Below are 27,020 nucleotides of genomic sequence, written 5' to 3'. Positions count from 1 at the left end.
ATGTCTGCCAACAAATGTGGCTCGAAACAATTCATGAGCATGACATCACAAAGGACAAACATCACCCCGCCCCTAACTGGTGGTCTGCTGGGTGAGAAGCCTGCTACTGAGGTCCGCCACAGTATATTTATAATGATAAATATTTATATGTATAAATTTGTCGTCTTAGATTTTTTTGGAGACGACTATTATTGTAGTTTTTTTTTTCAAATATAAACTATACAAAGGCATAAAAGATATATATCTTGATTTTTTGAGGTTTTCCTTTTGGAATTTCACTTCAATTTGTTGGAATAAAAAATAAAAATGGTTTATAAAGATAACTTAAAAGATATAATGCACCGGTGCACTGGTTAGCACGTCTGCCTCACAGGTCAGAGGGTGCGGGTTTGATTCCACCTGTGTTGAGTTTGCATGTTCTCCCCGTGCCTGCGTGGGTTTTCTCTGGGTACTTAGGTTTCCTTCCAAAAAACATGCACGGTAGGCTGATATATACAATTAAATATTCTAGTTTCTACTGATTTCTTTAAAATTCAATGTAGGGAAGAAACGATCACAATTTCTTACTGTTATCAAAACCAAAATGCATGCGGCAAACAGTTCACAACAGGTCGGCAACATGAGTCCTGATAGCAACATTGCTGTATTTATTCATATTGTATTAATTATTCCTCATTAATTAAAAGCAAATAATGGGGAGGACACTATTTGAACCATTAATTTCCGGTTTGAACCCCTTTTGGGGAAAATAAATATAAAAAGCAACACAAAAGCAAATGGCCCCCCCTTGTGGCAAAAAAGTAAACCGCATAATTTCGTTGTCATTTATTAAGTTTCATTGCACATTCGGTCACTTCAGGCATACTGCAGTAACAACACAAGACCCTCTTGGTATCATGAAATTATTTGACTCCACAGAGCTTTTACACAGTTGCGTAAACATTCAGGAGTACGTCTGAGACACATTAATGTCCTCCTTTAAACCTGAAGAAATTAATTGATGGGTGGTATTTGAAGGATAGGTCTAATAAATGGCCTTACGTCCCTCTGAGACATTAGATTTACAAATACACACATTACATAATCTCAGCCATTTCCTCTTAAATGTACAAAAACATTAAAATTCTTTAGCTCATGGTCCTCTTGTATTATTCTGATCAATATTATCACTATTATAGTTATTATAATAAGTCACTCCACAATTACAATAATGTGCAGTTCCCAGTGTGTCTACCTAATTTCAGCAGAAGCAATCAAAAAGGCACTCGCTGTCCTTCTCGAAGCAAATTGACATTACTACCTTCAGCATTGGGGCGTTGATTGTTTTAAAAAAGAGCTTCTTTTCCTTTTTTTTTTTTTTTTTTAATCTTACAATTATGTAACTATTCTACATGGCATAACGTCAAAGACTTAAAACATGTCAGTTGGTTCTTTACAGTAATCAAGTCCATGGAGTGGGACCAGGCGCCATAGTGTAATTTGTATTTTAAGGAAATTTCAAATTGGAAAAATTAAAATTGCAGTCTATTAATCAAAATAATGTTGGTGTAAGTGCTTTCTTTGTCTGTGACATTTATTTTTGTTTTGTTTTGTTTCCGCAGAAAAGACAAAACTGATATGGCATGTCGCTCTTCAGAGGGAGCAAATGTAGCTCTGAAATTTTGATTTTTCGGATTTCTATATTTTGTAGAATTTTTCAATAGTGCCTGGAGACGGAGCATTTGCTTTTATTTGTAGTTGAAGAACCCAGACGCTTTTGCCTGAGGAGCCATCAGCATGCTAGCTTGGTTCTTGTGCGTGATGTGAATCTGAAAAGCCAACACAAACATTTCATTTTAATACACAAACAACAATAATAAACACCTACAAGACAGCTTCACAATCCAAGCATCATTTGGACGTACCGTGCAGGGCGGTTGCATCCAGGGCTCTCCGTCAATTTGCATCGGCAACGCTTTCTTGGTCCTGAGTGGACACAAATTGGAAACTAATTGCTGTTACCGCCCGCCATTTGCAAAAGCTGCTCGTTTATTAGCAGGATTACCAAAACGTATGCAACCGATCACATACAAATAACAAATGATGTCAAATTGTTATTACTATTTTTATCATTTTACATCTTAAATCTTAAAAAAACATCTTGACATGATTCAGCATGCAAGTCTTTGTCAGGGAGTCAATGTTTGAAAAGCATGGGAGACAAAGTGTCCCATTCCAAGGATGGTCTGAATGTTTTCCCCACCTGATGGTGAGCTGTGCTGTCTTGGCCAGCCTGACGGCGCTCTTCAGGCCTGTGTAAATTTGTCCCATTTCCATGGCGCCCTCCAGGCCCACCACCTCCAGTCTACGATCGCTCAGATCTGTAGAGCCGCAGGAACAAAAATATCAAACTAGTCAGGCTTCAGTTCTTTTATTCACTCTGTAGTACCATGAAGACCTAGTGGTATCCGAATGAATTTGCCCATGTCCTGCAGGTTATGCAGCATTTCTTAATGTGGTTCAAAGCCGACGTTTTGGCACACCCCAATTTGTCTTTATTATATTAAAAAAAAAAAAATACAGAGGATGAGCTACTTCATTTGAAAATCAGACATTCACTTCATCTTGCATCTTGATAATGATTTTTTATTTTATTTTGTGAGGCTGGGTGGTCCAGCCATTTTATAGTCACCTGCTGCCCTCTAGTGTCTATATTGTGGTATTGGCTACATTGCCAAATGTTACATTGCCACCTCCTGAATGTATGTATATAAGGCAGACATTTTGATACAACTCTCTAATTATTTTTCTATTCTTCTTTTTTGACCATCAAGAGATAAAATACCTTGTCCGGTCACTTTCAGAATTTCAGGGTCCACGATCACATCGGGTTCGTCCTGACCGCTCGGACCCTTGACCTCGCTCTTCTTGCTCTCACCCCAGAGATTGGAGCCGCCGTGCATGCTGGGAATATTTAGGACGGCGATGCCCTCCAGAGATAGGCTGCTAAGATCCAAAGGAGTCCCGCAGCACTGACGACGGAAGATAAAATGAACAAATGCATTGTTGTTGATGGCGTCACGTTATTGCTGTCTCACCTCTATCGTTAGACTTTCATTCAGTTTTTTGCAAGAGGCTGAGATGGTTTCTGAGGTGGCAAATTCAAAATACCACAACTTGTTCTTCATCCTGCACACAACAAAAACATCCAGATGTTTGCAAACGTAGATATTCTCTCAAATGTCAGTGTCATACCTGCTGTTAAATTTTTGAGGATGTTTCTCTCTCATGGTGTGAAAACGGTGGGCGATGGAGGCGTCCTGTTAGTGCAACAAACACAATGTCGGCAAAACTCAAAGACACACCGTCGTCCTCGTGCAGACTCACCACTCCGATGGAGAAGTAGTTATTGATGATTTCGTATGGCACTGGGTCACCCTTCTCTTCACCAGCCTCCGTGATGACCTGCACGCTCCAGCGGTCCATCAGAACCTCGGAGCTCGTCTCGATGTCCTTCAGGATCCTATTGAGGTCCTCGCCGTCGTATCCTTAGGGGGGACGTTTTAGAATATTTGCATTTGAAGTTCCTCTCAATTCTGTTTTGACTGGCCTGGACTGTTTGCTTTATTTTGAAAGGGCGATTAAATTAATGAATTCAACTTTCGTCTTTTGGGGTTACGTAACATGTATTTCTCTGTACTATTCCTACTTGTTGCTCTGTTGCTGTCACGGATCATTGTTTACTTTGTTCTCACCTCCTCCCCACCGCAGGCACCGCGCGAGATCATTTCCAGTGCCCAGAGGAAGTACGGCAACTGGCGGCCGCGCCAACAGACTGGCTTTGTCTAATTGGGTAAGAAAAAGAAGTAGGAGGGGACACAAGAGGAGAGATTTAGCTGGAAACTGACAAAGAACAATTTGGTGCACATCCAAAGTAAGATGGTCTGTGCTAAATCGAGTCTGCATTTGCAAGTGATTTTGTGAATGGTGCTCACCGATGGCATCCAGGATCCAGCCGACTGTGCCGTCTCCGCCGCATACTAGGATCCTGTAATCCTGAAGGTCTCTGAAGAAACTCAGGCTGATCAAGAGACAACAGCAACAAGTTAAAATGTGGATTATAGGTTTCTTTCACCAAAAAGTCCAATATCCTAATTTTTTGGTGCCTGGGGACATAATAGTCACAAATACAGTGGTTGTTTGAGTGGATTTTGTCTTGCAGCACTCACTCACTCACTCACTCACTCACTCACTCACTCACTCACTCACTCACTCACTCACTCACTCACTCACTCACTCACTCACTCACTCACTCACTCACTCACTCACTCACCCTGCAGATGGTCCACCGTTGGAAAGGTTGTACACCTGCCGGGGGTTGAGCAAATACTGAAATTTACGTAGGACCCTGAAATGCATGAAAACAAACTTGAAAGGCGCATGAATTGTTTAAAATCAACTGGACTGGCTCACAAGAGTGATTTTTAGTCTCACTTTGTTGAGCTACATTATTTGTAACACACACACATGGGATTTTTCACAAGCATTTCACAAAATACATTAAAATGTTTGAACGGATAAATGATGTACTTGAGACTCACCTTTCCCCTTGCTTGCCTCCACTTTTGGGATTGACAAACACAAGAAGAGGGTGTGTATCGGGTACGGGGCTGATCTGTCACAGAAATAACTATCGTGATCATTTGAGTCCATCGAATAATTTGATGAGAAGTCAAGTACGTACTTGAAGGACTTGTCCATCAGGTGTTGTATTGAGCTCAGTGTCGTCCATCTGACCGGAGCAGCCGTTGTTGGATCTCTCCTTTGTCCCACCGAGAGCACAAAAAGTTCCTATGATTATCCATTATCTATCTTTTGATCAATCGATCTGTACATCCATCCATCCATCCATCCATCCATCCATCCATCCATCCATCCATCCATCCATCCATCCATCCATCCATCCATCCATCCATCCATCCATCCATCCATCCAAACATCCGTCCGTCCACCCACCTTGATGACAGGATAGACGGCCCACGGAGGCAGGATGTGGTCTCGGAGTGGGCCGCACCTGCATTCGCTCGGCTCTTCGTCTGCACACGCATCGTGGCGCTGATGAATAGAAAAATAAAAGCAAAACATTCCTGGGTCTGAGTCTTTATCAGACACCAGTAGAATACATTATACATGATATAAATGCATCATAAATTGAGAGAAATACTTGGGACTCAATAGAGCCTGCCCTCCCACCATCTGAATTTAAAATGGTATGTTAACTGCTTATTTCCCAAATTGCATCGTCACATCCTCACCATGGAGTGGCACCACACACAATGTTTGCCCGTCAGGCCTTGGAAGCTCTTGATTTTCTTCTGGCACTTGTCACACTTCCTCGATTCACAGTTGCCACTCACCCAGTCGTGCGCTGGAACCTGAAAAAGGGGAAAGTCTCATTTGGGGGCATGACGGGCTGAGGGGGAAAAAAAAAATCACATCCAATCTATTAAGGTGGTCATGAAGACATCGGCATACCCCAGTTTCTTTCTTGGACTTCACATAGGTTCTGGCGCAGGGGGCTGGATTCCTGTTAGCGCAGCGGCCGTGGACTGTGTACTTGCAGCCTGTCGATTAAAGGTGGCAAAATTACTGACACTCTGAAATGAAGTAGAAGTACAAATACTTGTGTAAAGAAAGCTGATAAAAGTGCTGACTCAACTCCTGTAATTGAGCAAAACTAAGTCCGAAACGTACTTTAATAGAAAAGTCAAAAGTATATTTCCCATTTATTCATATCAACCTATTTTGATTGACAATTGAAAAACAACTCAGCACATAAAGTTAATCAGCACTTCATCAACAGAGGTTTACAGTCACATGCCTATTTTGTCAAAGGAAAGTGTAAAAAAAATACAGATATCGGATCAAATCTACACACTTGCAGGCCCCGGTTATGGAGGCACGTCAAGCCCTTGGCGGGGTTGCGGTTACTCACAAGTGCAGCACAGGCCTTGCTTCCTGAGTCCCAGAAGCATGCAGTGGCAAACATTGCAGTAAGCAGGCTTGTTGAAATGTTTCATTCTCCACAGGTGCTGTCCGTCTGTCTGTGTCATCTGGCAAACGCACAGAAAAAAAGAACACAGGAATTATGTTAGCGAGTTATCACCGGATTAGCGATTAACAGTGGTTAGTTGATTTTTCTGACTTGTGTAACAAGAATTTGAAAATAGTCGATACATGAGACTATTCACATTCACGCCGATCCTTAAAGAAAAGACAGTGTTTTATTGTTCTTAAATTTACTATTAATGTATAGTTATGGCCTTTAACTCCGCCCTTTTAAGACCCTCATTTACCTAGAAAACATACAAGGCGTAAAAATACATCTTTGGTATTGAATTAGTTTCAAGAATGTTTAAATGTGACTTCTAAAAATAATTTTCTGTGGTGCCTGCCTACCGATCAGTTAGAACCGCTCGTCAATCTTTTAATATTTGCTTATTTCTAAAAATGTGCAAGCAGATGCATTGTAAATAAAAACAATAAATAGAGAGAACACAATGGCCAGTGGCCACTACAGTAAACATTTGAATTTGATCATTTAGTCAGAAGAAAATCTTGGAATAGTTAGTTAAATTCAGTTGAGGTGAGCATATTGTGCGTTCTCGATGCTTTGCACTTTAGTAACAAGACTCCTTTCATAACACAAGTGGCCCACATTTCACACTCACTAATGACATTGCTGATGATGCAGAATGTGTCATGGCGTTCTGAGCAGCACAGCACACGCTAATCTTCTCAAATTGTCCACACATGATTATGAGGTCGCTTTCAATCTCTTAATAGGAAAACAAATGCTTTTATCCAAATTACATGAGAATTTTTCTTTGATTCTTCCAGCAAGTGAATCCATTTCCCTGACAGGCTTTAAATGGCTATAAATAGCCTTAGAGGGCATAGCGGTCACTGTATCTTTTGCAATTAATCATTGATACATTACAGATAGTATTTTTTTTTGTTTAATGTGAAAACTCTAAAAAAAAAATATGTATGTAAAACAATATCAATATGTACATTGTTGAACTTTTCCATCATTTATTCTAACGCTTGTTTGACGATTAATGCTTTCAAAAACATGTTTGTGTTGACTTTTTTTTTACAAGTATTCAAGCAAGTGTATTGCTGTTCACACAAAAACTGACAGCAGAAAGAATATTCAAATATGAAATTAAATAACTACTTTGAAGTTAGTAAAAGTCCCATCATTTGCGGTAGGAAAAATAGCACTGCAGGTTAGTCAGTCATTTCCAGCCACAGCTAAAGGTTGATTTATTATCTTGTGTTTTAATCCTTTTAGTCCGTGCCATCATGGCAGAATGTGGTGCAATCATGTAAAAAAAAAACGCAAGAGCACCATGTTGAACATGACGTGCACTTAGGAGTGCTGAGTATGCAAAACGGCCCAGGACATGCGAGAAATAGGAGGCAAAGGCCGGTGGGGCATTGGCAGGAGCAATAAAAGCGTTGACGTCATTTACCTTCAGGCCCAGTAGGACCAGCAGAGGGATGTTGTTCATGCCGCCCTCCACCCACTCCTCCAGAGACACAGTACCGCTGCTGTCGGCATCTATGGCGGTCATCATGTCCTTGAGAACCTGCAGGGGATCTTTCCGTTATCATTTGAACTCCAAACTGGTTTCTCAGCTTTAGAAAAAAATAAGTGTCAGATTTTTGTTGTATGTGAAGCTTATCAGTTGACAAATGACATGACGCGTGTTTTTTCACAGATCAGAACAAGGTGCTTTCAAGTGCAGCGGAGCCCTGAGGGACTTACCGGCCTAAGCTCTGACACGTCCCAACCCAAGTACTCAGCAGCGTGCATCATTTGAGCGATAATTCGATCCACTTCCTGCCATTCGAAAAAAATAAAATATGATCAGAAGCGCTAATCTACATTTAAAAATGTCTTCCGTTAAATTGTAAAACTATATTCCTAACAGTGGTGGTGGGCGGATCGGTTCAATTAATCAATAATATAAAGTCAGTATCGATATTGGATCAAAAAGATCGACACGGCTCATTCAATTTGAACCTTAGTAACAGTGGGACTGTTTCTTTAATCAACTACATTTCAAATCTGCTTTCCTGAGGCTGGCAATCTGACCCCCGATGATGTCAGCATATTTCTGTCCTTTGATTGGTTGGTCAGAGCAAGCAAGTTGAACTAGGACGTACACTCGACATGGCAGTTTTCATGCCATTACATTGCATTTTGATGTCGTGTGAACAGGAAAGCGACCAACCATGCACTGAATCAAACAGATTCTAATCTGGACCACATTTTCAGAAATTTGACTGACATCTTACCGAGCTGTCCAGGACGCCGTTGCCGTCTCTGTCGTAGAGCTTGAAAGCAACTGTGGATAAAACAATAAAACTAAACTATCAACATAAAAAAAAGCGGCAGTTTATTTGGAGGGGCAAGCAAAAACGTACACTCCAGCTTGTCCCGAGGCTGACCGTCCTCCAAGAGTGAGAAGTAACACGAAACATCCTTTAGAAAGACCTCCTCTGTAAAGAATCATGGACAGAATAATATATATTGTCCATCCATTCATTTTGGATAGTCCTTGTCATCTTAAGGGCCATGGGTGAGCTGAAGTATATCTCAGCTGAGTTAGGTCAAAGGGCAAACACACCCTGGAATATGTCCAGTACTGATCTGTGTGTGCATGTTTTCTTACTGTTGCTGTCTTCCTGAGCAGTTTCAGAGTTCTGGAAAGAGAGGAAAAGTCGCTGGCACAGATCTGCTGGGAAGTCGTCCACTTCCAAATAAGTCTTCAGGAAGAGACGAAAGCCTTCTTTGTTGATGCACTGGAATAGAAAAGTTGGAATCAAATGCGTGTGGGACGTTTATGGGGTGGCAAGGATGGAAAACTACAATGCAGAGTGGACAAGTTATTTTTTTTGTTTTTTTCAAACACAATACATTTTTTAAAGTGGACATATAGAATAATGTTTGCCGACAAATAGTCTTCTAAGTCTTCTATGCTTTATTTATGTGTTTCCCTTTTTTTCCATCTCAATTAAAATGGCTGTCAGTTATTTCCGGCTTATTTCTGAAAATGTGTACAAAAGCGAGCTCTTCGACAACACTTGCGCACCACTGTTATGTAACAGTAGAACTCATTAAACAAATAAGCGTGTGTCCAGTCACTTGGTGGCACGAGACAAAAAAAGCATCTTATTTCGATAAAACAAAAAGTAGGTTGTGAGTGCTTCCAATGCATCATTCCATGGTGTGCTACAAGAAAACGGAAGTCAGCCCAGACATTTGTGACTTTCACCATTGGATGCTGGAGGGCTTCAAGTCAACTCCCTCGATAATACTGAACCACAAACCCATTTCTTGCTGACGCCGATGCCCTGCAGAACTGCCCCACTAAGAAATAATTCACTCACTGTAACCCTGCTAAGACATTTCACTGTAATCTTTCTCATCCCAATGCTGTATAATGTACTAAACATGAAACTACGCTCTCCTTTATTTTCTATAACAATTTCTACGCGCTCAAATATTTGTAGCAGTTGTGTCCACCATCATGATGCCAGAGATGCCTTTTTGGTTTTATGAGGAAAATGAATATGAAATGCGGCCCGAATAGGATGATTGTGGCCAGAAATGACTACATTAGAATGCTGCATAAATGTATCCAAACCTCTGAACGTAGCCGGCGAGGATTCGCTGCGTGGGTCCAGGTGAGAGCCTCATTTACATTTGCAATCTCAGAATAACGGTGCCGCCTATTACGAGAGTGCTTAGTTGACACCATGGACGGCTTTGAATCTCATTAGCCGGATGCCCACAGATTGAATCAGCTCAAGAATGAATCAGATGATTTTTTTTTTTCTGCACGCTCAGAGCCGTCAGAAGTTTGAAGCGAGTTTGAAACACTGGTGGAGCTAGAGGGGGGCATGGGGGCACTGCCCCCTTCCAGCTGGCAGGCCATATAACAGACTTTTGGGTGTTTTCTGATTTCTTCGGGAATTATTTTCCACTTTTCCACATATGGTGAATGTTTGTCATTGTTTGCAGAAGATTTTTGGGGGGTTTGTAAAAAAAAAAAAAAAAAAAACCATTTGGAAAACATCCTGAGATATCCTTGTCACACCCCAAGGAGAAAATCCTAGCTGTGGCAGTGATTTGAAATGAGAAGTACACGCTGTCCCATCCCACTCTGTGACCTCACCTCTCCATGTCTGTGCTGAGAGAGGCGACCATCTGCATCGAATTCCCGCAGCACGTCTTTCACCTTCAGGCTACAATCTGGAAGAAGTCAAACAAGGGCAGGCAAAGGCAAGAGCATAAATTTGAGGCCTAACACATGAAGACAAGAGATGACAACTTCTGAGTGCGGTACAAATGGCTTTTGACGAATCAACAAAAAATGAAGTTAGATAATCGATTAAATAAATTCATTCAAATATTATATATTATTATATATATATATATTATAATTAGTTACCTCATTGAGAGCCACTGAAAATGATGAAAACAACATTCATTTACAATATGCTTTTTTTCCTTGTTACCTTTTATTGTTTCCTTAAATTGTTTTTAATCTGAGTCTTTTGTGATGAAAGACTATACATAAAAAAAAACTTGATTTTGTAATTCATCAAAAGAACTCTGTAGTTATTAAAATAATAATTGAACAATAAATGCCTTGTTTGCAGCGATGAAAGCCAATTGTGCAATTTGGGGTTTAATGCAAAATTTGGATTAAGTTTTTGAAAACTTGCCTTTAAAATTGCACAAATACAATTCTTAAATTTGACTGGCCATTGAGACTATGATTTTATTATACAATAGATTACTTTAACGAATACAAGTTTTATAATGGTGACTGTTTGACCCGTAAATGAATGAATTTATAATAATAATAATTTTTATTTCAAGAAACAATTCCTTCAACCGTTTATTTAGTCAGCAATCTAGTTGTTTCGAACCCTAGAAGAAATTCTGTGAAAATATTCTCCACTCCCCTACATAATCAATACCCATCCTTGATGTCGAGAACTGTGTTCAGACTGACAACTTAAGAGTTCAGACACCAAGAGTGCAGGTGTTTGTGTGAGTGGGTGGAAGTGTAACATGAGGGGGGGGGGGGGGGGAAATGTCACTAAATGTACTCACATTCAATGTACTGCTGTAGCTGGATGAAGTCCACCGGGTTGAGCTCCTTCACCTCTTTGCCGGCGGGGGCGGACATGCTTCGTGAGCTCAGGTGCGAGACGCGACGAGGCGAAACTGCGAAATCGAGAGACAAGGTAGGCGGAATGTGGCCTGATTTTGACAGTAAAGAAAAAACAACCTTTTGCACATCTATGACACACATTAGAGCGATACTTTTTCCATCCCTTTTATGTAGCTGGAGGCTCACTTGATCAACTCAAGATAAGCACTTTTAAACAGTGTTTTGATTTTTTTTTTTTTAACCAACCCAAAGAATACAAGAAAAAACACTGCTATATGCATTTTCCATGACAAAGGGTGGGAAATGGGAAAAAAAGTCAATTTGAATGTTAAGCAGCATGCTTACTGATTTACATTGTCATTATGAGTCACTCTAAGCTGTCTTCCCCAAAGTATTTCAGTCTAAAAGTGAAACTTGGACTCTCGGGAGTTGATGATCCCAAAATATTTTTGCATTTGCTCATTGGCCTATAAAAGCCAAAATAGATGTGTGAGATGTATTTTAGGCTGAAACTTGGGACTCTTACTTAACCAACTGGCCCCGGCCCTCTACTCCCACACAACCAGAATCCCCCAACACATTTGAAGAGCTGCACAAATACACCACCTCACCTCAATTATTAAAGTCAAGGACTGAAATGTCATACAAGGTCTGACGTGGGCAAGGAATTTACATGTGACTCAAGAAAGAGTCACAATGGAAGGAGATTCCTCAATGATGGGAAAACAAACAAGGCAAATGTCATTCATCATGAAGGAGGTGGAAAAAGAGGAGAGGAGGAAGCCCCCCATCCTACATTGATGATGACTAAAGTTTAAAGGGCTGCTGACAAAAAAAAAAAAACTCCAACGTGAAAGGGCTGCTGGACTCAGTAAAAAGGTTTGTAGTGTCCCGGGATTAATTCCCTCCAAAGGGCAGGAGCGTTGCCTAGAAGGTTTGCGGCTGACCGAGCGGGTTTGGAAAGCATGAATAGCCAAGTGCCACATGAAGGAATCACGACAGGATCGATGCCTTGGAAACAATTCATCTAAAAATAGGACTCAGCGGGGCGGTTGAAATGAACTCAAAAAAGACTGTTGACGTCTCAAGTTCACTTTCCGAGGGAGAATCAGCATTATTTTCCGTCAGCCTCTTTTGGTGTCAGTCTCTCTGCAACCACTTCCTGCTAAAGACTTGCAAATGACCCCAGAGGAGAAAGTAGAGAGTTGGAAAAAGCATCCCACAACGGCGCCGTCTGATCTGGATTACTGAATCTGCTATAAATATTTCATTGAGGGCTTTGTGCAGGAATGTTGTTGCGTCTTAATACACACCACATGACCAAGCTGAAGAGTGTATGCCAGCATTCACACAGAAGTACATATTTTACGAATCATATTTTCGGCAGATTTGTTCATTTATGAGTCATGTACCTGTGTTAGTCAGGTGAACAGTGTACATAAAGTGTTATAAGCACAAACCACAACGATGAAGCTGACGTTTTTGATGCCAAAGTGGCATTTTTTAGCTTTCCAAAGGACATTCATTGTCCCTCTTTGCATCACCATGTGATGACAGCCAAAGGAAAAACAACATTCACTCCCCCGCGTTCACCAATTACATATTTTACCCATCAACGGTATGAAATAATTTGAAACTTGAAAAGCCGAGGAATAATAGAGGAAGAAAAAATGTAATGTTAGCAAAGTGGGAAAAGTGCTTCATGAAAAATGAATGCCGTTTTTAGTAATCATGAACACTGACAGTGGTGGGTGTCGGACTGTGCAACTTCAGTGGCTTTGTCTGGGCCCACACTTTCTTCAACCAGCAGAGGTGCTGTGGATTCACTCTCAAGTATTTTTTTATTTTTTTTTGCTGTCTGATGTTATGTCTACATAACATCACCAATGGGAAATGAAGCTAGAGTATTGATTGGAAAATGAAGCTTCAAATGTGTTTCATGAACCAGTTGTAATTTCTGACTCCTCTGTTCAAAAGTACACTGACTTAACATTTCTTAAACCTCTTTATTCAAACCAACAGTGCCATCCAAGGAGTCAAAAAATACAACTGGCTCATGAAGCAAATTTGAAGCTTTATTTCCCCATCACTAAGCTATAGCCACATAAATATCCATTATGCTACAAACACTATTGTGATCAGTGTTTAAATGAGACTCACTAATATACATGTATTCAAATATATCAAAACAACAGGGAACAATAAATCAATTCATAATTACTTTCTCCAATTATTTATGAGCGGTACACATTCATAGTCCTCATATTTCACCCAAAGTCCTTTTTTGTGGATTCGAGATGAAATATATAATACTGCAAGTTCTTCCAGATTTTTTTCCATCATCAAAGGTTCTCTCACAACACAAAGAACAGAAGCCTCGCTTGAGGCGGCTCAGTCTGTTCAATGTGTAGACGTTTGGCCTAAAATCAAAATCCATGTTGCTGTAGTTCATCTTCTTACCAAATAGGGGCTACGGACAAACATTAAAATAGAACATGTCCTACTTGCTGAGATCCCAGTGGATTTACACATTCCGACTACTTTTAATTTTTATTTGACTGAAATGAACTCAAATAATATTATGACCTGAATAAAGTAATATTGGAGTATGGATATGTGTATGGATACACTCTGATTAAAATGTTGTCGTGACCAGTGTTACTTTCCAAATGTTCCTGTTATCAGCAGTCATAATGCCTTAATGTAAACCTGTCAGCAGCAGCAGCCATAAAAGAATCATTTCAAGGTTCAGATGAGAATGACCTTTTTCTCCCACACAGCTGTTTATGCAGGCTGTTGTAAAAGCCCACGCCTCGTGATGAAAAATCTGCTCTTGCGCAAGCCTCAAATGCTACTTTTTCTTTCATACTTCTTTGAATAGAAAAAAAGGGCTTGATATTTTCCACCCTCCGCCTCACTGGAGCGTTTGCAGATAGCAGGCGGAGGCGGCGAGACGGAGGACACATTTGGTTGCTAAGGAACGTGTTTCCCTCCATTAGCAGCTGAGAGCGCTGACTGAGATGTGGGAGGAGGTAGGGGTGGGGGGCACACACTTCGCTGAAAGCAGCTGGCTCAGAGAAAAAAAAAAAGGGGAGTCCTGCTGCAAGTCTTCCCTGTGTAGCTCCACCTCCTCCTCCGCCCACGCCAACCTTACGTGGCCTTTCAACCTGAGGCCCCACTCTGCATTCAACAGGCAGATGTGACTGTGAGTCATTGCAGAAGCAGAGGGAACACTCCCTTTGCTATTATTTTGAACTTGAAAGCTACACTTCCATTCTTGCAATCCATCAAACAAAACTGAAGCCATAAAATGATTCCATCCATGATTTGAACCATTTCATTTAAGGTCAACTCTGGTGCGGCTGCCCTGCCAGTGTGGTTTATTTCGGCACGTGGACTGCCAGCAACAACAACACAATGAACAATAGCCCATCTCACATCCAAAGTCAGCTCTAGAGAAACCGCAAGCCAAATTAGCAAAATTGCTAAAGAAAAATAGTGTCAGTGTGAAGACTACACAAAAATACCGAACTATAAAAGTGAACACAGCCAAGATAACATTTCCCGCTTAACGCAACCCTGTAACCACGACTTCCTCTGCTTGTTTGACATTTTAATCTTTTTTTATACCACCTCACAAGTAGCAGCCACTTGGAGTCGGAGATACACTGTGTACATTTACACAACACTATTTTTTTTTTCTTTTGCAAAGCTTCATGTAGAGATAGAATTATCAAAACAACTCAACCCAGCCTGTAATATGCATGCAGCACCAGTAGTTGGCGATGTTGACATCTTTGTAAAGACATACAACACACACATGCAACTCCAAAATGAAATAATTTCCTTTCATTGACATAAGTGTGGATTGAAAATTTGTGCAAGCAGTGCCTTGAATTGTTATCAACACATTTCGTGACTGTTGAAAACATTCATACTTCAGTTAGCTTCGAAAAAAATGCTGATTAGGGCCAATAATTTAAAAATTAGAGGACAAACATTTTGATTTGGTACAATGTAAAGTCCAGTTTAAGCACGCCTAAACTAACAGTTTTCTTTAATACAACGTAAATATAGAGAGTAACAGATTTTCGTATTGTCACATCGGACGTGTGTTTGTGTGTGAGTAAAAACACTGCAGGGTTCAAAGATCCTTTAAGTCCGGTATCAACTCACTGTATGGTTGCGGACCCTTCAAAGCAAACACAGCAGAGATTGAAAAAAAAAGCATATTTGTGCGTGCATGATGACGTTTGATGAGAGCGAGAGGTGGAAGAAAAAGAATAACACAAAAGCAGCAAAAGAGTCACGGTGCTGTGAATCACAGATTTCTTGGAAAATGAAGGGGAGGAATGCTTGGCCGCCTATCACTCAGACTGCAGTGTGACTTATGTAAGAGTTTCTTGTGGGGGCAGCCTTCTGCTTCATACTGCATTAAAAATAAGAGAGGTTGGGGGGGGGGGGGGGTGAAACAACCTGTTCAGACTTGTCATAACAGCCACTTTGCTTTTATGGTGGGAGCGCGCATGTATCAGGGAGTCTGGCTTCGCCCGCCCACGGATCGATGTGCAGCAGGAAGTGAAATGCAAGCTGAGCTCATCACTGGAAGTTAAATACACTCTACGGACAAATGTATTGGGACAGACCCTTTTTCAGGAAGTGAGCTGTGGAAAGCAAAGTTGTTGGAGTGCGTCTGTAGGAATTTTGGTCCTTTTGCGATGTCTTTTGTCAAAGCAGTTTGAGTGGTTTCTTAGAAACAGAAAAGGGCACTCCCCAAAAAGGTTTTCATAAAATTGGATGCAAACAATCGCACAAACGATAACAAATTAAGATTAAGGGCTCTGGTCTGAATTTTAGATTGAATAATTCCTTTTCAATACTTTTGTGAATATAATATTAATTAATTTATTTGTTAGATTGAGACTTTGATTTACAGTATTCTGGCTTTTTTTCTTTATCCATTAATAGTTTAAATGACAACAGCCAAGAAGAAATTATTAAGTGTGTGAATATTATGAGTATCTCTTGCAAATCATAATTCGAATGGACACGACTAGAGTTGCATGTTTGGGCAACCACTTCCTTAAACATTCAAATTGAACAAAACAATGTGACATATTTTTGCCAAGTCAAGTAATCAGTTCATAAAACCTGGGAAGAGAGCTGTGTCTAATATTTAGTCGAAATAAAGAATGAATTAGACTTAAACAACGGTCTATGTATCGTATGCAGTACACAAATATAAACTATACTAATGAACGCTTCTTTTATGAACACATCTCTGATCGTGTCAATCAAAACTGAGCATCAATATTTACGTCAAAGTACAATTTTGGATACAACTTGTTTCATAGGATTGTCAAAATGAGAAGAAATACGTGTTCTTACATGTGACTTTAGTACAGCATATGAAATGTGACTGGCAGCAATGCCCTAACAGTAGGAAGTGAAATTAAATAGGTTTAACCATACTTAAAAAAAAACTGTAGACACAAATTATAATAATTAGGTTGATTACATTATAGACAGAAAGGCTGGATCAGAGAACTAATGGTTAACCCATCTGCCTCATAGTTCTGATGTTCTGGGTTCGAATCCCAACTCCAGCCTTATTGTGTGAAGGCCACGTGTTCTCCCCGTGTTTGGGGTTTCTTCAGGTATTCCAGCTCGCACCCATGTTATGAAAACAGGCATGTTAGAGGTATGTTAGGTATGGACATTCTAAATTGACCTCCGGTGAGAATGTGAGTCATACTATCTGTCCATATGTGCCCTGTTGCCCCCCCCCCCCCCAGCAGTAAAGGGTGCACCAACCTCTGACCCAAAGTCAGCATCCTAATGATGACAAGCACTATGTTGAAAATGGTGGGGAAGATAGACAATAATGTATTTGGTCAAATAGTGGCCTCTTCTCTAACAGCTAAAGTGCTCTAATGGAGTACGTCCATTTCCACAAAGAAATGCTGGAGCTCTAATAGAGTGTTTCCAATCATCTATTGAGCCATGGTGTATATTTTACAGAAGAAAACTCTCACGGCATGGCACGGCACACAATCAAACTAAATTGTAGGGAGAAAAGTATACACCGTAAGGTACTGTGCCTTATATACTCAATAAATATCCACGAGGAGATGCAGTAGCTATTTAATGTTTTAATTAAACACTATACGCAGCCTAATAATAACAAGACCGGAAGTCTCCAGAGATACTGTCTAAAAACTGCAGACGCATGACGCGGAGTCCTCTCCAAATAGTCCGGAGCGGCACATGAAACTTAATAAGAGTGGCAATAACATGACTGCATGGCAAAAAAAAAAAAAAAAAAAAAAAACATGACATGACATGCACGCTTTGAAACTGCCAACCAGATAACTGTCGTTATAACCCGTTGCTAAAAAGAAGGAAAAACACTTTGTGATAATTGGCTTGTTGAAACTGCAGCTCCGTAGAAGATTCGCTATCCACCTACTGTAACGAGTCGCGCACTCGGGGCTGCAACTTGCACCGAGCGCAACGGACCTGACCGACCGGCTCGGATGTGTCGGTTCCGCTTAAGTCACTTACTTGTCAAATGTGCTGAGCCGGTCGGTCGTCCGAGCTGCCAAGCTTCCAAGTGCCCGTTGACTTTCCCGAGGAGAGGAGGAGGAGGACCGGAGCCGGTGTACCGGGCAAGTGTGACACTCTTGCGGCCGAGTAAGTAGGCGCCTCCTCGGATCCTCCTGCACCGAGAGAGAGAGAGAGAGCGAGAGAGAGAGAGAGAGAGAGAGAGAGAGAGAGAGAGAGAGAGAGAGAGAGAGAGAGAGAGAGAGAGAGAGAGAGAGAGAGAGAGAGAGAGAGAGAGAGAGAGAGAGAGAGAGAGAGAGAGAGAGAGAGAGAGAGAGAGAGAGAGAGAGACACAGACAGAGACAGACAGAGACAGACAGACAGACAGACAGACAGACAGACAGCAAGAGAGACAGACAGTGAGACTGACTGACAGTGAGACAGACAGACAGATAGACAGAGGACAGCTGTCGAGAACACTGTCCAACCAATTTTGTGAAGTAGCTAATAACATTGTCCAAAACAAACCAAAACAAAAGAACACCCATCAAAACATCCTAGTGAGTCGTCCACCTTCCCCTCATTATAATTGTTGGCAGTTGCTCAAAAACAAACACTGTAGGCTATTTCAGTGTTTCCCACATTTTACATTCAAAAGATCCCACGGGCTGGCACACTACCAAACAAAAAAGAAAATAAAGAGAAATAATGATGCTCCTATCTCAATTTATGACCAAAATGTCATATTCAATGTAAAATCTGTTCAACACAAATGTGATGTACTGGCAGGAAGCGAATACTGTATGAATGGCAGCTAGTGGATAGAGAGATTAATTGTGCTCTTTGTAGAAAGGCATTTATTGTTCTAACACTGGCATAAATAGATGAACAATACAGTAGTGACAAATGGTTTACAAGTAGAAGTCATCCAAGAACTCAACTAACTTGTATTTAAAAGGATCTTACCCCCCCAAATCATATTTTTTTATAGGAAAAATACCACTTGATAAGATTGTATGTCATACAAACATAATCAAGATGATCACAAAGCTTTCTGTGTGATGAAATAATGTATCAAAACATTGGCATACTTTTTGCTTCGGTTCAATGGACATTGTACTGCTCCTTCTTGTGCGTGCGTGTGCCTTAGCCACCCGAGGGCAGTAGAATACAACCGTTCATTCTCTGTACTGCTTTTTCTCACTTGGTTTATGGGTCTGATGGGAGACCATTCCAGCTAGCATGGGGCCAGAGGCAGGTGTAGGAATACCCTGAATGGGTCGCCAGCCAATCAGACGGCACATATAGACAAGCGCACACGTTTACAACTACGGACAATTTAGAGTGCAATTACAATACAAACATACGCTGCCGGTCACAACTCATGAGTGGCGGTGCTATTATTTGCAGAGGACAGAGAATATTATATTGTCTGTCTACATGTGTTTCTCCACCGTTTGTGTTCAAATATCTTGCCTGAATGGTTATAACGCTACAACACTGATGCTATAAATTAGCCTGTCTTTGGTGTTTTGCATTATTTGTTAGGATAAAGCTAAGCATACATTAGGGACACGTATGTGTTTGTTTTTAAAAAAAAATCTCTTTGTTTTATGTTTAGTTTAACGCTAAACTTCACTGAGGTTGGCTAAAACCAAGTTGAAGAAAAAAAATTCTTAACTACTGCTGTCGAAGTCACTTCAGTGCCATCACACAAAGTTCGTATATCCAATTTTTGCTTGCAACTCAAAGTAAGAAATTGGTGTTGAGTTGCGTGAAATCTAATAATTTCCGATAGAACAGAAGATGACCTCTCATAGGACACAAACAATCAAAATGGACTAAAGTTACTGACGCTGCTAGTAAACTAGGGTAGGTTAAGGTCAAAAGTCAAATTTTTTCCCTCCCAAAGGCTCCACACAAACATTGTTATTTACTTTGTAAAATGACTGGAAGCCATTCACAGCGGCGTGGCTCAGTAGTAGAATAGCCATCGTCCAATTCCAGAGTTTGGGGTTTTGATCCCCGGCCATTGTGACCATGTTGAAGTATTTTTGAGTAAGATATTGATCCCCCAAGTTGCCGGTGATACTACTTCATCAGTAGATGAAACTGCTGTGATAAAATATAGTACTTAGAAGTAGGCTACTAAATTCAACAATACAATCTGGTAAGAATTGAGTGTGCACAAATTTGACGTTGCATCGAGGCCAATATTTGCGAAATAGTGCACGTTGAATATGTAGCCCCAGTGACCGCATCCCGTAATGAGGTGTGGTGACAATAATAGAGCCGCAGTGTTTGGGGAAGCACGATTTCACATTCCAGTGGCTACAATGGAGACGGATTAGACGGCACAATGAGAATGAGGCTGGCTGCGGAGGATAATAGCGATGGAAAACATGTGGGTGTCAGACAAAAGCGCGGTCATTCGGGTCAGAAGACAAGACTCCAACCTCGTGACATGGTTTAGCGGTTAAAACATTCCTTCGGCTTGACCCCATTGGGCTGAGTTTTGAAATCATCACTGCCCTGATTAGAGCTTTTATATAATGTATGAAAGAGCCCTGGGCCTCGAGCGCTCCCTAACGGCTCCTGATGACATAGTGTGGCTAAAAAAGGAATTGCAGGACAGTGCAACCCAGACAGTATATTTGCTCTGGGACAATGCTTGACATCCAATTTTCTCACTCCCATACTATCCCCACATCGTGTAAATCAAAGTTAGACTTTAGTTGAAAAAATAAATGAATAAATAAGATGTAATTGTCCAAGTCAATTTTGATAGACTAACTGTGTACAGCAGGGTGGGGAAAATATTTGTGCTCAAGGCCTTCTTTTAATTTGTAAAACAGACAGATAGGGTGAATCTTTTAAAAATGTGGTTAAAACGACAATAACTTGAGCAGACAAATGATCATTTGCTAATGACAGGAAAGCAGCGCTCAAGGACCAAAGTTGGACACCAGTTTAAAAATACATGTCAAAGATTTTGGTAACCACTCCACTATAAATCACATTTGCATTGGTGTAAATGTAGAAGCGACTACTATAAGAAAATTTGTATCGGTCCAGGGTCAGTATTGTAGTGAGTTTGAGTGCATACATTTGCAATGAGTTGATTTACTCCAAAGTAATTTGAACACATTTAATTCATAAGTGTGTATACAACTGTTAGGCCCTGGCCATAATCAGTGACCATGAAGCGGCCATTTCAAAATGTTGGAGACCTATCGCAAAACCTTAGGACACGAACGCTGAAGTTCCCCTTTGATTCCACTTCCAAAATACTGGTGACATTTTATTCATTTGTCTATACAACGTGATATCCTACGAACACAGAACGAATGAAAAGCATTTCCAAAGATCAAAACAAAAGGGTACAATACAAAGTTGCTTTTACTGCTCTTGTGGGTCATATTTGTCTCAGTACAGTTATGAGGGAAGATGACACTTTTTTTTTTTTTTTTAAAGCCACAAGCGCAACTTCACTAATGTTTTACAATCCCCACGCTGTGACCACTAGTTGATGAGAAGCTTGCTGAACGCAATCAACACTTTAACATAAAAACACAATGAAAAAAGGCAACCATTGGGGTGGGTCATCACATTAATCCCATACATGTATTAAACGTGACCTTTAACAAATCACTTCACATCTGGACCCCAGCTGACCAACAAAAGGCAACAGAAAACACTTTTTTTTTTCTCCTGCAACAAACTTCAAATGCACCGAAAAAGGCAAATTTCATCTTCAAGCTTTGTGTGTCTGTGCATGTAAAAGGCAACAAAATAAATAAAAGAATGGCACGGAAAATTTACGGATAATGCGAACGGGAATAGGAGATCCTGATGGAATATTCACAACGCAACGTAATTATTTTAAAGCCAAGAAACAGTTGGTCAAAGACAAAATGTGTCTAACAAACAAAAATAAAACTTTCAATGGAAAACAAACAAGCAGAGGAACTCATGGAATCAGAGAGAGGAGGAAGATAATGACATCTATGACTCAATATAGTATTTGCATTTACAAACATTTACATGATGGGGGTACCAGCGCATTGATACCATTGACAATGTGGTACATGCACGCCATTAAAAAGACGCGAGTCGCCCAGTAGTGAGCAAAGTCTGTAGTGTGTGGACCAACAATGCACTCAGAGCTCCAATCATTAAACTAAAAACACACACACAAACAAAAAAACACTGTTTCCTGCGCCTCGATGGCTTCGCTTGAGTTCGTTGAAAACCTAGGCAGCAAAGTTCCTCCGAGAATGAACCGTTGAGGTTTTTCACTTTACAATGGAAGTAGCAGAACAATCAGAACGTATAATGCACTCAATATAAACGATGTAAACATCACAACTCGTTTATCATATCAGTCAGATTAGCTCTACTTGCCAGGTTGATAACATCTTTGTCCTTCCTTTAAGGCATAGGTATCAACATCTCAACTGTCTTGAGTTTTTAAAAGAAGCCCGAATTCTTGGTCGCAGTGTAGTTATAGGATCTCCTCCACGCCGTGCGCAAAGATCATGACCAGGCCGGGCTCCAGGATCATGTCCTCCCCCATGTGCTGGTTCTCGCAGGCCATCACCACCACCGCCTGCTTGCCCGGGATGCGCTTGGCTACGTAGTTCTCGTAGTAGCGTCGGTTCATCTGCCGCGTCTCCAGCGAGGCCAGGCCCTGCGGCCAATTGCGCTCGTGGGCGTTCTCGATCAGATCGTTGACGATGGAGAGCGGGCAGCCGCTGTCGATGAGCGAGCGCTTGATGACGGCCTGCAGCACGGCGTCCGGGGTGGAGATCATCCCGCCCCAGCGGGTGACCCTGGCAGGCTGCATGGAGTTCACCCACCTAAAAAAAAAAAAAGACAATCGAGCAATGAAGGGCGCATTTGAATCAGGTGGTTGCAGCAGGGAGACACGAACAACAGGAAGGACAGCGGCCCTCCAGGACCTAGAAATAGTCCCTGAGCCTTTACTCGCGTAAATGTATCAATGGGCAGAAGTAGTGGAAAAGAAGCAAAGATGCTGAGGCCCCAACCTCCCTGTCAGTTTGAGGCAGCAAGTTCAGAATGGCAGCAAAAAAAAAAGATAAGGGACTTACTCCAGGATCTCATTGTACTCAATGGTTTCCTCCAGGTTTTGCAGGTTGGGGTTAGCGCTGCGGATGGCTCGCATGTACGCTTTGAGCAGCTGAATGTCTCGTTTCTGGAGTGGGAGAATGCCACAGTGAGTGATAATATTTGTGGGACAAAAAAACTGAAAAGAACATCTAAGACAATAGTTGTCTAGAAATGAACATAACCGTTTTCCTTGGTGAGTATTGGGTACCAAACTGACACTTATGGCAGCTACTAATTATCCATCCATTGTCTACCGCTTATCTGGAGACGGATCACAGAGGCAGCAGTTTCAGCAGGGAAGCCCAGACTTACCTTTCCCCTGCCACTTCGCCCAGCTCAACCCAGAGGATACTAAGGCATTCCCAGGCCAGCTAAGAGACATACATAATCTCTTCAGCGTGTCCTGGGTCATCCACGGGGCCTCTTTCCAGTCGAACATGCCCGGAACACCTCACCGGGGAGGCGTCCAGGAGGCATTCTAATCAGATCCCTGAGTCACCTCATCTGGCTCATCTCAACACGGAGGAGCGGCTCGACTTTGAGTTTCTCTTGGATGGCAGAGCTTCTCGCTCTCCCTCTCAGACAACCTGCACACGTTGCAGCGGAAGCTCTTGTATCCGGGATCCTGTTCTTTCGGACACGTTGCGGCGGAAGCTCTTGTATCCGAGATCCTGTCCTTTGGGTCACGAACCACAGCTCGTGACCATAGGTAAGGGCAGGCCCCATGGGGGCAAGCCTGGCCACCAGGCATTCACCATCGAGCTCCACCTACAAGCCAGGCTCCAGAGGGAGGCCCCGGTGACCCGCGTCCGGGCAAAACTAAGTCCAATATTATCATTCATCATAAGAGTCGTGATTTGTCTGGTCCCTCCCTGTTTGCCATAGGTGACACTGCCAAGGGCATAATTTAGTTCCTTGGATCAATGGGACACGCAAACCTCAACAACATACGGTGACGTCTTATGAAGGGGTACTAAATATGTATTGAATATTGTTGAAAAAAGAAATCAGACTGGCAGACACCCACGCATGCACTTACTTGTTCGCCTAGCTGGTGTTTATGTTCAGCCACAGTTTTCTCCAGATCACAAATTTTGCCCTGCTGCTGTTGGACGACACTTCGCAGATGTTTGATGCAGTTATGGTTGGCCACCTCGTCTTTCGGCATCTCCAGGCTGTCGGCGGGAGAACAAAGAAGAAGAGTTACTGGATGTTCTCTGACATGATGGAATACTTTGGATTGTTGAGAATGTTCTCCGTGTTTCATTTGCATACGATCAAATCTGGACATGCAAGTGTCCGTTGTGTTGTTAAGACATCTGTAATGAATGGCAGAAGGGTGGATTTCTTTACGATATCCATCCTAAGACATCTACGGGCATCTGTTCACAAAAGATGATTCAAGTGATCAAGGAGTGCAGCGGAGGAACACAGTGCCGGCCACTCACCCACATCCCTCCTCACAGTTGACGGGCCTTTTGGGGTTGTGCTCGCAGTCCTTGAGGTGCGACTGTAGCTGGTCCAGCCGAAGCGTGGCCGTGCAGCCGAAGCTGGCGTTGTCACAGCTGATCTGCAGCTTGGACAGCATGTTGCGCATGATGCGCGGCACGGGCCGCAGGTGAGCCAGCGTCACCACCGTACGGTCCACGGGACAGATCTGCTGCTGGGCGAACCACTGCGTGATGCAGGCATTGCAGAAGGCGTGCTCACAGTGTGGGGCCTGAAATGAGTGCAGGGAGGACAGAATATTATGATGTAGCATTCTTGTTTTTATTATATTTATCATTATTTGACACCATTCAAATCAAGTCTTTGTTTTGGGGATTTTTTTTCCTTGCTTTATTTCTTCCTGATACGAAACAACCTTTGAAACAGTATTTCAAGCAAGAAGCGAGACTGAACTGGGCTAACCCAGAAAGAACGTGCCTCGATCCCCAAATCATGAAAAAGGAAGCGTGCCACAGCCTCTTGATAATCTTCAATAATGTGCATAAAACAACATCCAAGACACAGCCCGTGAGACTCCACACTTTACATTCATTTGAGAGATAGATTCTGATTGACCAGGCACTCCTTATTTAGTTAGTAACGTGTGGAACACTTTCACCGAGTGTGTGAATAGTTGTATCAGTGGTCTGCGTTAATTATGGTTCCCATTCTTTCTTTGTGGGGGTGTCCATCCAGACAGAGGACAAGCGGCGGACACACCCAGTAATTAATTGTCGAGACACAGCATTTGTTAGCGTGGAGGCCAATGTGTGGCGCAAAAGGGTGGTTTCAAATCGACCCTCCTCCAAATGCGTGTTGTGGACCAAATGTACAGCAGTATTGATGCAAACAAAATAATAAAAGCTACTTAAGTAGGCATCAATAAAAAGTGTCTGTCACTTGCTTACTCCTGCATATAAATAGGCACAGTGATTTATTTACCTGCACCGGTTCTTCGAGAACTCCGCTACATATCGGACACAGTAGGTCTTCATCCACCTCCCCTTGGAACCTCGTCACGTCGTAGCCCATGATGCATCACTGGCACCGTCCACCTCCTATGACATAACACTGGAAGTGATTTTTAACTTACGGGAGAAGATAGCAGAAGAGAAGGAAGATGACCGGTTACCTCACTCACAAGCAGCCTGGCATACTTCCATTCAGCGACCGGCACAAAGACTCTGCAAAAAATAAAACACACATACTCAGAAACATCACTGAGGCTATTTAAGGAGAGAAAAAAAAAAAAAAAAAAGTTTGCTTTGTCATGCCACACACACAGAAATACTGCCACCACCACACTATTATGTTGAATGCAAAACACTGAAACACTCTTTGATAGACCAACAAAGATATGCTCTTGTAATTCAATTATTTAGAATGGAAACCATCTGACATGTCTTCTGGAAGTCTGGCCAGTAAGCTCATCCTTTGATTAAACTGTATGTACAACTAGCTAGTTTTGCTTTGTTTCTGTATAATTATATCAAGAGAGTTCTCGGTTTGCGACGTCATGCGCAGTTACGAGCTTTTATCTTTTAGGACATATATTTAATAGAAATTTGACCGAATGAGATTACGAACTAGTTTGTATAGCGTCATAAGTATGTCGCATACCGAAGACCACCTTACGTCGTCGTCTATTTTTTTTGTCGTTAGTGTAAAAGTGGGGTGGTCATGTTTTCATTTCTATATGCCCTGCCGTTTTCATCTGCGATTGATAAATCGCTATTTCACGAATAAATAATCAACATCAGTGATCCACTTTTGTTTCCGTGTTACCATGATCCAGCCAGCCATGTAGCATGTTATCCACACAGGCAAGTAGGTGATGCTGTGCACTGATTCTGCCGTCCAAAGGACACTCACCCTCTTCATCGCCGTCCCACTCACTCGATCCCCCCCAAACAATCCAGATTTCAACATTAGCTACACAATGTACAGTCAACTGTATATTAAATGCGCGCATCCTAATGCGATAACGGATGTGTCCACCTCTTGCACGTAGCGCGCTAGCTAGCGAACCACCAAGCAACATTGATGCTGTCGCTGTTTTCCTCTGGACATTAGCCCCGGAGCTAAAGTGCCAGAGCAATAATATTGGCAAGTTACGCACCGACAAATGGCTATCTACCCGTCGACTAAAACACCGTAACAAAGTGACAGACTTACTTGCTGGTGCTGTAAAACCGCAACCTGCGAGGATTTCGGTGTAGTTTGGCTCGTGTGACTGTTAGCTTGGGCTAGTCGCCTCCTGCCGTGCTACATCCTACGCTTGCTGCGTCACCCATACGCTGACGGACAATGACGTCACGACGCAAATTCTGCCAGCTCTCATCAGGTGCAGGTTGGAAATTAGTATTGAATTATTATATGATCATTCATATATACCCAAAAAGAATAGGGAATCCATTATTCTCACAATGAACAAATATATTGGTTAAAATTAATAAAGAATGCACAAACATTTATTTATATATTCTTTTGAGATATTCTTCAACATTTGGAGTGTGTCTGTGGGAACCGTTGTTCATTTCTGACATCAGAAGTCACACCTGTTGGACCTGAGGAGTCCATTCTTGTTCTTCCACAGCAAACTCATCCCAGCAGGCCTTATGC

General features: G+C 41.8%; 2 protein-coding genes across 5 annotated transcripts; both read right to left on the bottom strand.

Annotated features, from left to right (window-relative positions):
• Window positions 1-767: 767 nt before the first annotated feature.
• Window positions 768-17,897, bottom strand: dgkaa (diacylglycerol kinase, alpha a). Of its 2 annotated transcripts, XM_085909016.1 has the most exons (24): window positions 17,802-17,897; window positions 11,177-11,290; window positions 10,230-10,306; window positions 8,724-8,853; window positions 8,476-8,550; window positions 8,347-8,396; window positions 7,814-7,888; window positions 7,518-7,634; window positions 5,975-6,092; window positions 5,515-5,603; window positions 5,295-5,414; window positions 4,996-5,094; window positions 4,724-4,801; window positions 4,581-4,654; window positions 4,313-4,387; window positions 3,975-4,060; window positions 3,735-3,824; window positions 3,367-3,527; window positions 3,235-3,299; window positions 3,078-3,168; window positions 2,825-3,011; window positions 2,243-2,360; window positions 1,905-1,965; window positions 768-1,808 (listed from the first exon to the last, which is right to left on the bottom strand). In XM_085909016.1, the coding sequence occupies exons 2-24, from the start codon at window positions 11,250-11,252 to the stop codon at window positions 1,728-1,730; spliced, it is 2,193 nt and encodes a 730-aa protein (XP_085765142.1). In that variant the 5' UTR covers window positions 11,253-11,290; window positions 17,802-17,897; the 3' UTR covers window positions 768-1,727. The 2 variants fall into 2 exon arrangements, with proteins under 2 accessions (XP_085765142.1, XP_085765138.1); XM_085909012.1 differs by lacking the exon at window positions 17,802-17,897 and having other exon boundaries at window positions 11,177-11,482.
• A 3,157-nt stretch (window positions 17,898-21,054) lies between these two features.
• On the bottom strand, window positions 21,055-26,737 carry rnf41 (ring finger protein 41). Of its 3 annotated transcripts, none has more exons than XM_085924950.1 (7): window positions 26,574-26,737; window positions 25,531-25,582; window positions 25,341-25,456; window positions 24,359-24,630; window positions 23,950-24,085; window positions 22,892-22,995; window positions 21,055-22,639 (listed from the first exon to the last, which is right to left on the bottom strand). In XM_085924950.1, the coding sequence occupies exons 3-7, from the start codon at window positions 25,428-25,430 to the stop codon at window positions 22,285-22,287; spliced, it is 957 nt and encodes a 318-aa protein (XP_085781076.1). In that variant the 5' UTR covers window positions 25,431-25,456; window positions 25,531-25,582; window positions 26,574-26,737; the 3' UTR covers window positions 21,055-22,284. The 3 variants fall into 3 exon arrangements, with proteins under 3 accessions (XP_085781076.1, XP_085781092.1, XP_085781084.1); XM_085924966.1 differs by having other exon boundaries at window positions 25,341-25,469; window positions 25,540-25,582; XM_085924958.1 differs by having other exon boundaries at window positions 25,540-25,582.
• Between the last annotated feature and the right edge of the window lie 283 nt (window positions 26,738-27,020).

Source organism: Syngnathus leptorhynchus, chromosome 1 (assembly GCF_054491065.1).
Source record: "Syngnathus leptorhynchus isolate UIUO chromosome 1, UIUO_Slep, whole genome shotgun sequence".
Classification (NCBI taxonomy): domain Eukaryota; kingdom Metazoa; phylum Chordata; class Actinopteri; order Syngnathiformes; family Syngnathidae; genus Syngnathus; species Syngnathus leptorhynchus.
The sequence above is the reverse complement of the archived record's forward strand: the minus strand, read 5'-3'. Positions and strand labels throughout refer to the sequence as shown.

What these genes read in the sequence shown, in the direction of transcription:
- dgkaa (XM_085909012.1), bottom strand. Translation starts at nt 11,378, where the DNA reads ATGTGTGTCATAGATGTGCAAAAGGTTGTTTTTTCTTTACTGTCAAAA. An exon ending in CTGGATCCTGGATGCCATCG is followed by an intron (nt 3,825 to 3,974) that starts GTGAGCACCATT and finishes TTACCCAATTAG; the next exon opens with ACAAAGCCAGTCTGTTGGCG. An exon ending in ACTACTTCTCCATCGGAGTG is followed by an intron (nt 3,300 to 3,366) that starts GTGAGTCTGCAC and finishes TTGCACTAACAG; the next exon opens with GACGCCTCCATCGCCCACCG.
- rnf41 (XM_085924950.1), bottom strand. Translation starts at nt 25,430, where the DNA reads ATGGGCTACGACGTGACGAGGTTCCAAGGGGAGGTGGATGAAGACCTA. An exon ending in TTCTCGAAGAACCGGTGCAG is followed by an intron (nt 24,631 to 25,340) that starts GTAAATAAATCA and finishes CACTCATTTCAG; the next exon opens with GCCCCACACTGTGAGCACGC. An exon ending in AACTGTGAGGAGGGATGTGG is followed by an intron (nt 24,086 to 24,358) that starts GTGAGTGGCCGG and finishes TCCCGCCGACAG; the next exon opens with CCTGGAGATGCCGAAAGACG.